At 47.3% G+C, this 13,513-nt stretch overlaps 6 protein-coding genes across 6 annotated transcripts; 2 read left to right on the top strand and 4 right to left on the bottom strand.

Annotated features, from left to right (window-relative positions):
- Window positions 1-450: 450 nt before the first annotated feature.
- Window positions 451-2,282, bottom strand: N7469_001752 (putative MFS transporter; the record flags this gene model as incomplete). Its single annotated transcript, XM_056640672.1, has 7 exons — window positions 451-1,320; window positions 1,381-1,558; window positions 1,614-1,767; window positions 1,818-1,916; window positions 1,965-2,028; window positions 2,090-2,095; window positions 2,160-2,282. The coding sequence occupies 7 exons, from the start codon at window positions 2,280-2,282 to the stop codon at window positions 451-453; spliced, it is 1,494 nt and encodes a 497-aa protein (XP_056506429.1).
- A 319-nt stretch (window positions 2,283-2,601) lies between these two features.
- On the bottom strand, window positions 2,602-4,868 carry N7469_001751 (Zn(II)2Cys6 transcription factor; the record flags this gene model as incomplete). Its single annotated transcript, XM_056640671.1, has 2 exons — window positions 2,602-3,478; window positions 3,529-4,868. 2 exons carry the CDS (start codon window positions 4,866-4,868, stop codon window positions 2,602-2,604), a joined length of 2,217 nt encoding a protein of 738 aa, XP_056506428.1.
- A 409-nt stretch (window positions 4,869-5,277) lies between these two features.
- On the bottom strand, window positions 5,278-6,207 carry N7469_001750 (dihydrodipicolinate synthase family protein; the record flags this gene model as incomplete). The annotated part of the gene is made up of 1 exon (XM_056640670.1): window positions 5,278-6,207. The coding sequence occupies one exon, from the start codon at window positions 6,205-6,207 to the stop codon at window positions 5,278-5,280; it is 930 nt and encodes a 309-aa protein (XP_056506427.1).
- A 1,555-nt stretch (window positions 6,208-7,762) lies between these two features.
- aspf13 (allergenic cerato-platanin Asp F13) lies at window positions 7,763-8,236 on the top strand (the record flags this gene model as incomplete). The annotated part of the gene is made up of 1 exon (XM_056640669.1): window positions 7,763-8,236. One exon carries the CDS (start codon window positions 7,763-7,765, stop codon window positions 8,234-8,236), a length of 474 nt encoding a protein of 157 aa, XP_056506426.1.
- A 198-nt stretch (window positions 8,237-8,434) lies between these two features.
- On the bottom strand, window positions 8,435-10,179 carry N7469_001748 (NADPH-adrenodoxin reductase; the record flags this gene model as incomplete). Its single annotated transcript, XM_056640668.1, has 3 exons — window positions 8,435-9,304; window positions 9,368-9,802; window positions 9,898-10,179. The coding sequence occupies 3 exons, from the start codon at window positions 10,177-10,179 to the stop codon at window positions 8,435-8,437; spliced, it is 1,587 nt and encodes a 528-aa protein (XP_056506425.1).
- Window positions 10,180-10,558: 379 nt separating this feature from the next.
- On the top strand, window positions 10,559-13,056 carry N7469_001747 (uncharacterized protein; the record flags this gene model as incomplete). The annotated part of the gene is made up of 4 exons (XM_056640667.1): window positions 10,559-10,732; window positions 10,802-10,990; window positions 11,056-12,845; window positions 13,023-13,056. The coding sequence occupies 4 exons, from the start codon at window positions 10,559-10,561 to the stop codon at window positions 13,054-13,056; spliced, it is 2,187 nt and encodes a 728-aa protein (XP_056506424.1).
- Window positions 13,057-13,513: the final 457 nt, after the last annotated feature.

Below are 13,513 nucleotides of genomic sequence, written 5' to 3'. Positions count from 1 at the left end.
CTTCAGTCAATAAGGGGCTGAAATTATATGGCACTTACCAATGGTGTGATGAAGAGGTGGGTTCATCCTATGTAACGTTCAGGGTGAACTTTCGACTCTCGGAGGCTCAGGGTTATCAATTCTATTCTTGTAAGCCGCATGGACAGAGTAGATCGCGATGACCACTTAATTGGATTGTAAAATCTGGAGGGAAGACTGCTCCTGCAAGGGCAAGGGCAGGCACGTGAGAAATTACTACGCAATAAGCGGACTGTTCTTCCAACAGATTGAAGACGAGAAATGTCTTGCTACGAAGAGAAACCATTTAGGTATTCTGTTAGGAACAGCTCTGCACTTTTTGTCGCCGAAACAGCATGTCGTGAAAAAAAAAAGTAGCACCTGAACAGCTGCATGGGATTGTCATTCACGTGTCTTCTTGCTAAATATCATGTGGTCAAAATTAACATTGGACTATAGGGTGTACTTGAAGAGAGGACTTTTCTCAGCCATGTCCCGAAGCTCACTCGTGCTGTATCTTTCATGCACCTCATCCTCAGTAAAACGTGCATTTCTCTTGTTTGATTTCCACAGCAGCCCTTCCAAAACAAAACAAGCAAAGACTCCCGCAGCTGCGAATGCAAGAGATGTCCCATAGCCAGTAGGATAGCGAGGCTTCTCGTCTGCCTTGTAAATATAACTTCCGATTATGCCACCTGCATTCCCCATACATATGAGATATCCAATGGAGATGGCCCTCCTGTGCGGATCAGGGCTGTTGGATACATTCCAAGTATTGACGCCTGGAAGAATGGGATACATCCCGAGACATGCGAGGCATACCCCGAAATAGCAAAGTGCAATATTGTTCTCAATATCGGCGGCTCTTGAAAATAGAATAGCAAATGCAATAACAATACACAGTTGAGGAACCACGATGAATGGCATTCTCCATGTGTAGCGGTCGGCAAATACTGAGAATCCGTACGCAGAGAAAGCACCAACAGCGTAAGGGGGTATAGTCAAGAGCTGGGCTTTGGCAGCAGTATATCCCATAGACGTAATGATTTCCGGCATGGTGAATTTGAGAGCATAGTTTGGGACTGTATTGGACCAATTGGCGAAGATCAAAAGGTAGATTTTCCAATCCAAAAGAACACTTATCAATGCTCCCATATCAAAGGACCTGTGCTCATCTTGAGTGGAGTTTGCAATTTGACGCACCTCCAAAAAGCGAATCTCATCAGCGGTAAGCCATTGAGGTGAAAGTGATGGTGAATCTAAGAGCATGAGAAAGCAAAGAACAGCCATTAAAACGGTGGCAATCCCTTCGAGGATAAAAATCTTTTTTAAAAAAAAAAATGGTTAGCGGCTTTGAACTTCATGTGTAGTTTAGGAACTAACCCAACGCCAACCTTCGTAGCCAGCAATTCCATCCATTTTGGCAATTCCGAATGCCAGAAGGCCGGAAAAAGCACCACCTGATGCTGCTGAAGTATAAAGAATCGCAATTCGAGTTTGCATTTCATCTGGTAGATACCACTTGGAAATGACGAGGACGGCACCGGGAAGGAAACCAGCCCTGGGAAGAAATAGTTAGACCTGGGGTGGTGCTCAGCTATGATGCTCGTACTCACTCGAAGAGCCCCAGAAGAAATCGTATAGCTACCAAACTTGCAAAGTTTTTGACAAATCCGGTACAGATCATTATGACACCCCATATAAATATAAGTCCGCCTAGGTACCGTGATGGCCTGCTCAGGCGGTTTAAAATCATATTGCTTGGTACCTCTTCGGGCATGTTAGCAAATTTTCTCGCAGGCGAGTGGGATATAAAATACCAGCAAGTACATAGGGTACGAAGAATATGGATAGTGCGATGTTGTACTGGTTACCATCCATACGAAGACTGGGAAGAAGTCCCTCGATTTTGGCATTTCCTGGGCTTTGTTAGTGTGGAGAAAGGAATATTTAGGGGTTTCACCTACCAATGTTTGTTTTATCGATATATGCCATCAGATAAAGCAGGACCAATATAGGAACGAGTCTGATCTAGGAAAAAAATCAGTCAATTGATTTTGAAGACATTACGTCGTCTGAATTAGTTACACACGTCAATCTAACACAGAGAATCAGTCAGTGGTTTTAAACTCGTGAATATTGCTCATTTTTCTAGAACTTACCTTCTTGAGAACTTTCCGTTTGGATGCATCCGAAAAAGCGTTCAAAAATTCTCGATCCTCTGGAGATATCCCAGAATATGGCTGGTTCTCAAGGTGCATTGCCGCTGCTTCTTTCTCGCACATGTCTGCAGATAGGCGATGAGTCTTAGTATTTCGTAAGGATACCATGATATAATGAACCAAATCTTGATCATTGATCGTAGAAGAAATCTGGGGAAGTTAATTGAGGAAAGGAAAGCCAAGACATAAAAATGCCGAACGAGCATGAGTCCCGAAGGCTTGGCTTCCCCGGATTCTCGGCCCCCCGCAAGAGGTTTCCGTGAAATCCGACTCCAAACTCGAGTATGGGTATGAACATTGTCTCTCTCGCCAATCCTAGCCAAAATTGGCAAAATTGAGAAAAGTTCATGGCAAAGCTGAAAGCCAAGGTGGAGATACGGAGTTAGGGTCGGAAACTGGAAGAAATGCCTAGGCAAGTAGTCAGTGGAGGAGATATCACGAAGCACACCGTGAGATATACCGACGAGTCTAGTGTCAGCCAATCGGAGAACTGAAATGCCCCTTCAAATCCGAATGTTGAACTTGCCAATCCAGCCTGGGCAACTTCGTTAGTGAAATCAGCATCCTCCGAGCTTGCAATGTGGGAATCATGAAGGAATGGGTCGTTAGCACCGCTACTATCGCCATTTCCTATAGATTGCCAAAATTCTCGAGAGCCTCCACTTGGTTCTCCTGGATTGTCGTGCAAATTGCGAGCTTCTCTCCTCAATTCCTCAAGTATAATGTCGTATCGGCGATTTGGTGAGAGTCCGGCTGTTGCTTGTCGAAGATGAGCCCGGCATTTCTCCGCTAGATCAAATAATTTTGTATAGAATTCGCCATCTATACAACTATCCGGTCGTCTCACCAGCTGAATCCCCCACACATAAACCACAGCCAACGCACAAAATGTTACGTAGTGAGTCCACCAGAAAGCATGGAACAGACTTTTGTCCCCTGCCATTTTGTCAACCAGCTCTAAACTCGCTCTTGCTGCCGAAATGCACTCCAGAGTAATATCCGAATTTAAATCACCCAGCAAGAATGGTCGTGTAGCATGTATTATTGCGTGAGAATAGGCCAGTTGGAGGGCGACCGCTTGACGTCTGAAGATAGGTACCAGAGTTGACGGCTTCACGCTCCCCAAATGAGTAGGGAGAGCGGTGCGCCACTGGTGAATTTCCTGGATGAACGATTGAGCAGCGTTCAATCGATCATGCTTAGCCATTTCTCCGACGCAATAAACGTGTCTTGATATGCTGCCAATAATTCGGGCGATCCTGACGATTGGTCAGATCATGCCTGTGGGGTTAGAATTGAAATTATGTACTTAGCGTGCGATATAAGTGAGTCGATATGACAGTCCTCTGAATTTTCACATGATGATGGTCCTTGTGGTGTCATGTCCTCGTCATTCACTCTGTCTGGGAAATCCTGGTCAATATCTTCATCTTGGTAATGCCTGGGTCGTCCGAAGACTACACTCAGATATTTGTCGATGGTGTATGCGACCCAGAACGTGCGCTTATAGCATTGAAGCGAGATATACCCCAGGCGGCGACTCATCAAGGGCACATCACGCTGATTATCGCGCCTCCTATGCATTCCAAGGGACAGTATCATGTGGCACGAATTCCCGAAAGTGTACCAGCCTTTGTTCATCCGTGACGTTTGAAGTAGATATAATACTTGCAGGAGCCTCGCTTGTGCGGACTCCAGTCGGGGGAATCCCGTCTCAGCATCTGTCAAGCTTGTGGACATGCAGAATAGCCGATCGCTCTGGTGCAATACATCTGCTTCATCCTGAGGCGATCTACTACCGTGGATTTTCTCATTTCTCAAGGTAGCAATGGCCATGATAGTCAACAATATGGAACATTTTGCATGTCCAAGTGAATGCGCAATCGGTCGATTCTCTCGCCTATCTTTGACAAAAGCATCCATCCAGGCCTCAATCGTCGGTCGATGTAGCATGCGATACGTGACAACACAATTTTCGAAGTAGCATTCCAGTAAGCTTTTTGCATCAGATTCTTTGGGTACGAAGCGAGACTCCGAGCTGTCAAAGAGATTTCCGTACTTATGAAACGGACGATCCCCAGCTGAAGTTACAAGTTGGCTCCTTTCCGTCTCATTTGAGCTATATGAAGCATCATCACCTTTCTGGGTCGACAATTTCTTCCACGCCCGATGTAGAAAATTTAACCCAGATGTTGGATCAAAGTACTGATCGTCGATTTCAGGCTCTTGTGATACTTGCGGCGGTGCATCATTGTGTAAATATTGGGAATGTTCTCTAGAAAATGACATCGAACGCATGTGCACCTCATTCGCTCCATTTGGAACAACAGAAGTTCTTGGCACGTCTATCACTGGGGCTTGCGATGGTGTGGAAAAAGGTGGAGTTGGAGGTCGACCACGACCATATTTGGCATCATACGCGCAATCAAGTCTTCGCTTCGCGCACGTCTGACATGGACGGGTGCCATTGCATCTAATTTTCTTCCGTTTGCAATTATCACAAGCTCTGCTAACTTTGGGGTCTTTGCGACGGTTCTCGGATTCGGTTGGAGTCTCCGTAGTTGCGAGTGGGCGTTTGGGAGGTCGATTCGGTGTCCTTACCATGGCCTCCGGGGGTAATTCTGCTTCTGCATGTGAGGAGACCATCATTGTGGAGCTTCAATCCCTGCATGAAGCTTGACAGAATGCAGATGCGCGATTGAGATCGGAAAACGCGGATTCAAATAGGAGTTGCCAAGACTGAGAACGCGGGGTTCGGCAATTGCTGTGATTGGGACGTGGTTCATCTACTCCTTGATATCTCAAAGTGTTTTATTGATTATTTGGTAGAGAATACCCCTGAATGAAGCAATTATTGGATTTTTTTTTATATCGGAATAAACCTGCTCGTGGCCAAAATTATGGTTTCCTATGAATTGAGGGCAAAGACAATCTATTGGAATTTGGCGCGTCTGTATCGGTATAGTGCCAGATTTATCTTGTTTCGTGCCTTCGCATAGATGATAGTCTTTATTTGGTAAATCTATAGAAATTGAAGAAATAAATACATCGGAGACAACTAAGCGACCTTACTGAGTGAGGAGGCTTGGATCGCAGCATGGATCTCATTCTCAGCCCCATCCTCCAAAGGCAACAAGGGAGACCGGACAGTAGCATGGGTTAATATACCTCTGGCAACAAGAGCATGCTTCAGAGCGACCGTACCCTCCATATGCGATCCTCGGTGATAAACACTCTTAGTGACGGGGAGCAGTCGGTCATGTATCTCTCGAGCCTTCTTATAGTCTTTGGCCTTTCCAGCCTTGATGAGCTCGATCAGTGGCTCGGGTGCAATGTTTCCATATCCCACAAGGAATCCATCAATATCGAAAGAGGTATGTAACAGATATTCATCATGGCAGGAAAGAATTTGCAGATTGGGACGTTGGGCACGGATCACAGGAATTTCGGTATCCCAGCGGCGCATGTTACGCACACCGTTCTTCATTGCGAAGACACCCGGTTGAGCGGAAATATCAAGCATTGTTTGCAGGTTGTAGGTTGCTTTGGTGTTGTCCGGGTATTGGAATAAAATCAATGGGAGCTGCGAGACTTCATAGACTCGTCGGTAGCGATCTTGAGGCGCTCCAGGTTGGTATCCAAAGCGCAACCAGCCATGTGATGGATAAAGTAAACCAGCAGCAGCACCAGAGTCTTTGGCTCTCTTCGCTTCCAATGCAGCAACCTCCGTCCCCTCGCCAGTAATTCCCGCGATGATGGGAATTTTGTTGTCGACGGACTTGACGAAGGCCTTGATGACAGAGACTTGTTCCTCTTGGGTGAGAAAGGTACCTTCGCCTGCGTGACCCAGGACGACGAGACCTTTGACACCATCGATACTTCCGAGCCAAGACCCAAGATGCTGGATGGCTTCATAGTCGACGGCGCCATCTGGTGTGAATGGAGTGACTGGGGCCGGTGTCAACCCATGCATGTCAAAGCCAACCATTGTGAGAAGGTGATAAAGGAGGATGTTAAATAGTAGGTTTGTGATGATCTGAACCTGGTTATGACTTGGGAGTTCATTTTGGGTGAATTTTCGATTAAGTATTTATATTGTTTTCCATGGATGTTTTTTATTTATTGAGGTAATGGTATACTTAGTGTGAGAGTGCGGATTCCACGGATTCGCGGACTTCCGGAAGATGTTCGGGCGACCTCCGGACTTCCTCGGGACTTCCAGTGGTTCAGTATTCGGTAATCAACCTGTATACTTATTCTCAAAGCTAATGACGTTGTTAAGCATGTGTCGCGTATAGCATTGCTTCAATGTGAGTAAGAAAATATTTAATTTCGATGCCAGTGTCCCAATGGGAATTTGGTATGTGGAGGTAGTGCAGACCTTGGTCAACACCTCAAGAGAATATATATCCAAGCCGGTGCATTCATACCACAAAGTTTCCCTGCCAGATGCATTTCATTGCGACCGCTATGAATTAGATTACTACTCTTATTTGAGTATTAGAATATAATATTAAAGTCTCTAATAGCGTTAGAATAGACCCTCTCTAGTATTCGAGCATTGGAGTGCGAATTAGATAAATTGTCAAAAACCAACTAGATTGTCAAGACTGGTTGGATGTGCATATTTAGATATAACAAATAATGTGCTTATATTTTATAAGAAATTGCAGACCTTCAACAAGCAAGTCTCCGTGGCGCAATCGGCTAGCGCGTCTGACTGTTAATCAGGAGGTTGGAAGTTCGAGCCTTCCCGGGGACGCTTCTTTTTTGTTTTGTTTTTTTTTTTCCCCTTGGTTACTTTACTCTTATCTTTCAACTCCATATTAATTCACATTTTCTTACTTCGTAGAGTGCTCTAAATAGCTGATTATTACTATTATTATTATTATTATTATCATGTTTTTCACATAAAATTATCCATGAAACTTCATCTTCACAATCTGACCAGCCCAGCCCGTTGCGGAATTGACCTGCCTCAAATGCAACCTCATTTCTTCTACGTCCCCAGGAACATCCAACGGTCACCTCTTTGAACCTCAGCTCATTTCCCACATGGTAGTATCCAACTTACCTTAGGCCTCCTGCCTTAAGTATAGCCCAGTGGAGCCTGCAGAAGATCTTCACGCCACATGATCTCCCTTCAATGGTAGAACAGTCTCGCTTTGATTGTGTCTCACTTCACCCGTCCACATCCGCTATGCCCCGCGATAAAAGAGCCGGTAGTATCAGGCTCGACATCGACTATTGCGGCCAAGTCACCTGTACACGCCGTAAGATTTCACTTCATGTCTAAGACCTGCGCCGGATCTAGTGGGCTATTGCAGCTGGCGATGAATAGCAGTCATGCGTTCCAAGGATTCCAAAGTAATGAGTGTTTTGAGGGTCCGGTCGACCTTAAAAGTGCTGGAGGAAATAGTATATAAATGGCCACGATGGCCCTGTAAAAGTGATTTATATCCAACAGAAACCTCATATTTTTCGATACACTATCCTCCGTTTTCAGATATTTAAAATCATCTCTCCTAAATAATACTTTCAAAATGAAGTCTTTCACTGCGATCATCGCTTTCGCCCTCATGACTTCTCTCCATCTTTCTGGCGCATCTCCAGCCCCGATTCCTCAATCCAACAGCGCTGCCATCCAGGTTTCTGTATCCTACGATCCAAAATACGACGTCAGTGGCACATCCCTTAATACAGTCACCTGCTCAGATGGTGAAAATGGCTTGATCAGAAAGGGCTTTTCTACATTCGGTTCATTGCCAACATTCCCCCGCATCGGTGGCGCCCCCACGGTCGAGGGATGGAACTCGGTCAACTGCGGCAAATGCTACTCGCTGCATTACAAGAGTGCTACTGTTGACAAGACTATTAAAGTTCTCGCTATCGACAAGTCAAGCGGATTTAATATCGGCAAACAGGCTATGAACCTCCTTACCGATAACCAGGCTGTTGCTCTGGGTCGAGTCACGGCTACCTACTCTCTGCTTGCTGACAGTGAATGTGGAATGTAAAAATTCGGGCAGTCCAGGAAGAAGCCAAGTTAGAGTATACGAGATACGAGGATGCACGAATGAGACATTCGGAGAAAGGTCGTGGATACTATACATGAGATGGGAGTTGAGACATCAAGTGCACGCTGGACCAGGGAGAATCTCCCTGTGAACAACAAGAGTTAGTAGTACCTAATATACATAGCAGCATAGCATCAATCAAAGTACTTGCAGCATTTCCTCGACTCGTCCAAACTTATCTCGTACTTTGCCCTTTTGCTGACCGCGTTCACGTTCCGCAGCGTCAATACGTTGCCAATCCTGCCAGGATGTGGGGCGGAGCCCAAGTCGCTCGGCTTCAGGCTTGACTCCATCCCAGCCTAGACCGCTACTATCTTGAGGAGCGTGCATGAGAGATCCAGAAGTCCCATGACTTGCCAAGTCTTGGAGCATCGTGTCTGCTGTAGTGAAGGCGTCGGTCATAGTCGAGGCAATGACACCTGTGGGCCCACGCTTAACCCAACCTGCGCAGTAAAGGCCGGGCAAATGGGTTAGGATCGAGCCATCGGGCAGCTTTTGCGGCTCCCCGGCACTCGATAGGCTCTTGATCCGACCGAATCCGTCGTTGGCGATTACGCCCCGCTGGGAATCGAATTGGATGCCGAGATCTTCTAGGCCTGGCAATGGGAGGGATTTATACCCAACACTGCGGAAAAATACACTTGCAGGGAGGTTAACCATAGCCGGCTTGCCATTTGACAAGTATTTTGGCGTGACCTTAGAAGAGGGGCTAAATGAATCCGAGGGATCAAGTTCATTGCGGGAAAATTTGGCGTGTGTGAGGTGATAGGGATGAATCGGTGACCAGTGAAGAGATTCGGGAGAGAGGAGAAAGTCCAGTGACCAAGACTTGCTTGATGTTTGTGGATCATTTGCGGAACCTTTAGCTATGAGTTGCATAAGTCGTTTCTGTGCTCGCGGAAGACCGTTGATAACGGATTCGGGTGGGAAGACATCCTTTGCGATCGGTTCGAAGGAGACTCCCGGGAGTTGAAGAAGTTCCCGGACTTCCTTGATGGTGAAAGACGCCTAAAGCGGAATGTAAATCAGTATGTTTCTTTTCACAACTGTTTTTTCCACCTTTTGACTCACCTGTAGTGGACCACGACGGCCAACCACTCGAACCCTCTTGATAGTACTCTTGGACAGCTTCTCGAGAGCATAATCGGTAATATCCGTAGACCGGAGAGCATCTACATCTGAAAGTAGGATACGCGCAACATCAAGGGCCACATTACCTTGCCCGATCACTACGGCATCTTCGCCGCTTGTCAAGTCAGGGTCTAGATCCCGGTGCTCAGGCAAGCCATTGTACCACCCGACAAAGGCCCGAGCCGAGTGAACACTACGGGTGGATTGTTCCCCAGGGATTCCTAGCTCCTTATCCTTAGATGCACCGTATGAAAAGAGAATGGCATCGTAGTGGGGTTTGAGGGTAGATAGAGGGAGCTCATTGCCGAGGTCGACATTGCCGACAAAGTTGAAGCGAGGGGAGCTAGCGACTTCGGTGAATTTATCTTCACAGTTCTAGTGGTATAGGATAAGCCAAATGCTACAATATATGACTAGTTGAAATATCAATGGCTTCTTGTTGGAGGCCATGCGCCAGGTCGAGCACCTACCTTAACCTCGGGATGGTCCGGAGCCACACCGTACCGTGCTAAACCAAAGGGCACTGGCAGCTTCTCGTACATATCAATCACTGCATCGTCATTTTTACTGAGTAGTCGAGCTGCCGCGTAGAACCCTGCGGGACCGGAGCCCACAATGGCGACACGAGCAGGTCGATTCACGGCGGCATTACTGCTTAGCCGCCGTGCGGAGAAAGGTAAAGCTTTGGACCAGACAGGACGGCGGGTTAAGCGTGCCGTACATTGGGCGCAGACAAAAGCGCGATCCAGCATATCCAGTACAAGGTGGATTGAACTGAACTGTTGCAGTTGAGAGCAATCTAGGTGGAAGTCACCAAATCAATTCTTGACTTGACCGTGTCCGCCGCGGACAAGATTGATCTGATACGGGCTTATCGGGAGAACCACACGTGACCTGCTCCGTTCTCGGCCCGGCCAATCAAATCTCCGGGCCGAAACTACCCGCCCTGGAGCTATTCCACCTTGAGACTAGCGTGTTCAGTTGACCCGGAAACCACCAAACATCCCCAAAGGGCCATCGCAGCCTCAAAGTGTCAACTTGTCAGATCGCAACTCTCATTCCTCGTCCACATTCTCTCCCTTTATCCTTGTCGCGTGGTTTTCCATTCCACGGGAGCTTCCAGTCGCTACCATGGGGAGATCGTCGCCTCCATTCCTTTACGATCGTCCATCTACTTACAGTTTCCATGGACCAACCGATCCCGGCTTCAACCCCAAAGCTGTGACGCAAGCGAGCCGGACTCGCGCGCCGCCAAAACCGAAACATGAGGGACCTCTAGTGAACTTCAATCGTCATCCGGATATGGTATGCGCGCAAACCATTGAACAAAGCGTTCGAGATTATCATATAGTACAGCACTGACAATATAAATAGTGGGGCAGCTTCGAGGACAAGTCAACATGGACCCCCATGAGTCCCAACACTAAGAAGCACGTTAAATGGTCGCGTGGAACCCAACTGGGGCTGCGATCGATTACCTTACTGGGTGCTTTGGCGTCGCTGTTTTGTTCCATCGTTATCAAGAATGCTACTGTGGCTGTCATTTGGATCATTCGGGCAGGCGTAAGTAGCCCTTTATTCCAGGATCATCGATAGGGCCCCTGGTTGCTAATAAGATCAATGCTCAGCCGATCGTTGCTGTTCTTCACACAGTTTATGCCATATATCACTTCTCTCGTTCTCCGATCAACCGCCCTCCTGGTTCACAAGCTAGCTATGGCTTGTTCGCCTCAACACTCGACGTCGGTCTGGTTCCGTTCTACGTTTTTACTGCGTTTATGGCCCATGAACAGTACACTCAAGATGCTTACCATTGGAGCACCCTGTTTGAGAAGAGCGAATTCGCTATGCCGATTGCTCAAGCGACTTTTATCTGCGCCATCGCCAATGGGGCATTGCACCTGATCTCATTCGGCATATCCATCTTTTTGGCTGTCATCTTCCGCAAAATTTCTCACTTGCCACCCGATATGAACCCGCTCGAAGATAACTTGACTGCTCGCCCCCGCAGAAGCCGCAAGGAGATTGATATTGATGAGAAGCATATGAGCTCATCTACTCTCCACTCCAACCTTGAGGATCCGCTTATCGGCTCTCCACGGGCTGTGCCGTTTCTGCATACTCGTGGCCAATCGGGAGATTCGACTCATAACTCGCATGATTTCGTGGGTGATAAGCGTCAGTCCCAGGTATCTGTTCAGCCTCATCGACTCTCACACCTGGAGCCATCTAGCCCTGATATGCTCTTCCATCAACCTGCTAGCCAACCGTATGACTGGACTTCTTCAGCACCAGCACCAGCTCCTGAGTATCGTAACGTTGCAATGCACTCCCCTGAAGTTGTTAACCCTGGTGCCCAAATGCGCCATATGACATCTCGCGCTGCCGACCGGTCAAACAGCATTAGCCCTCTCTCGGATAACTGGGTTGCTCACTCAGATCGTTCCCTATCGCCCATGGACGACAACCTAGCCCAGGAAAGCAATGATGGTCTTCGCCAGTCTTCTTCAGTGTACAGTAGACGTACCAATTCAACTACCACGACCAACGGTGGTATTCGAGACTGGTTCGCATATGGTCAAAAGCCTGCCAGCATTGGAAGTGTGATTCCAGAAGATACCCGAGGCGAATACGCTGAGCTGGCCATGCATGAGTACTATGGAAACGAGGAAGATAAGAACGAGCAAGATCTCGGTGACCGAAGATTCAACATCTTCCCTGACCCCGAAGACCACGATCACGATAATATGAACGATGACCACTCGAAGAACCTCCCATTCAATCCGCTCATGCTTAACCCACCGACTCCTCAACCTGTTCTCACCGAGAAACCCGAAAACACCGACCCTGTTCGACGCTACGCGCTGAGTGATAATCCAAACTTTTCGCAAAACCAAAAGGCTCAAGCGATGACCCCCAAGGAACCAGGATCTACGGACTCCACTCCATCAAAGGGTCGCTTCTATGGAGAACTCGAGAACGAGGGCATGCCTGGTGTAGACATGACCCGCAACATCAGCAATCAACAGCCAACGACCCGTCAGCCAACAAAACTGACCAAGAAGAAGAGCAAGAAAATGTCCGCGTACCAGTCCCTCAAGAAAGACGATAGCGATGACGAGGGCTACCTCAGCGGCCATTCTCCAGCAATGACCGAGGGCGATCGCAAGGGACGTGTTGTCAGCAACTCCAGTGCGGACACGGCTCGCCCGAGCATCGGAGCTAGTGTCGGAGCGTCTCTGTCTTCCTATGGTAGCTATATTGCTGGACTCGGCGTTGGACGCCGTCGTGACGTGAGCGGCAAAATCGCTGAGGAAGGTCGCGGTCTCAAGACCGAGGAAGAACCCCCCTATTCCGATCCAGCAACAGAACCAGTCTGCATCCCCGATTCGGGCTGCTGGATGGGCGAGATTTGCCGGTCTGTAATTAAAGATATGGGATTTGGATTGGGACTGGGGATTGGCATTGGATATCCAACGGAACGTTTTATTATTATTTCATCTTGGGAACGGAGTTCTGATCATGTTTCTATGAACGACATGTAGCGAGATTTTCTTATTTCTGATTTTTTCATTTATTTGCTGAGCTTCCATAGCGACCCTGTTCGATCTATTGATGCTCTATCTTGATCATGATTCGTCTCTTCATTTTCAATGTTAATTTTGTGTTTGTGTACTTACGGAATAACCTGAATGAAGGGCAATTGAAATTGAGTCAGCTGTGAATATAGAAATATAAGTTAGACTATTCAGTAGTGATTCTACGAGCATTGAATAGGCTCTAGGCATCCAGTACCTCCGAATGTAATAAGTCGAATCGTTTACCTTAATAGCCCGGTGACGGTTGGATGCAGCCATAGCATACAGAAGTTCAATGACCATATTTTTCTCTATTTGCTTTTGGCTTCCAAGGCATATGGCATTTTCTGAAACTATTTTTCTTACTTGTTATTGTTCCTCTCAAGAGGCTAATAGTCAAGCGGTGTTGAGGCTCCGTGGCTTTCCAGCAACAAAGATAATCGCGGTTCTTCAAGTAGCCAAATATTGCTCCCGTGTATTTTTACTGTACCTTTAATATCATTTGCAT

Source organism: Penicillium citrinum (assembly GCF_028827155.1).
Source record: "Penicillium citrinum strain IBT 23319 chromosome Unknown utg000001l:1.0-4955037.0:1.0-4956770.0, whole genome shotgun sequence".
NCBI lineage: Eukaryota > Fungi > Ascomycota > Eurotiomycetes > Eurotiales > Aspergillaceae > Penicillium > Penicillium citrinum.
Note: the sequence above shows the minus strand (reverse complement) of the source record. Positions and strands in the feature narration are given on the sequence as shown.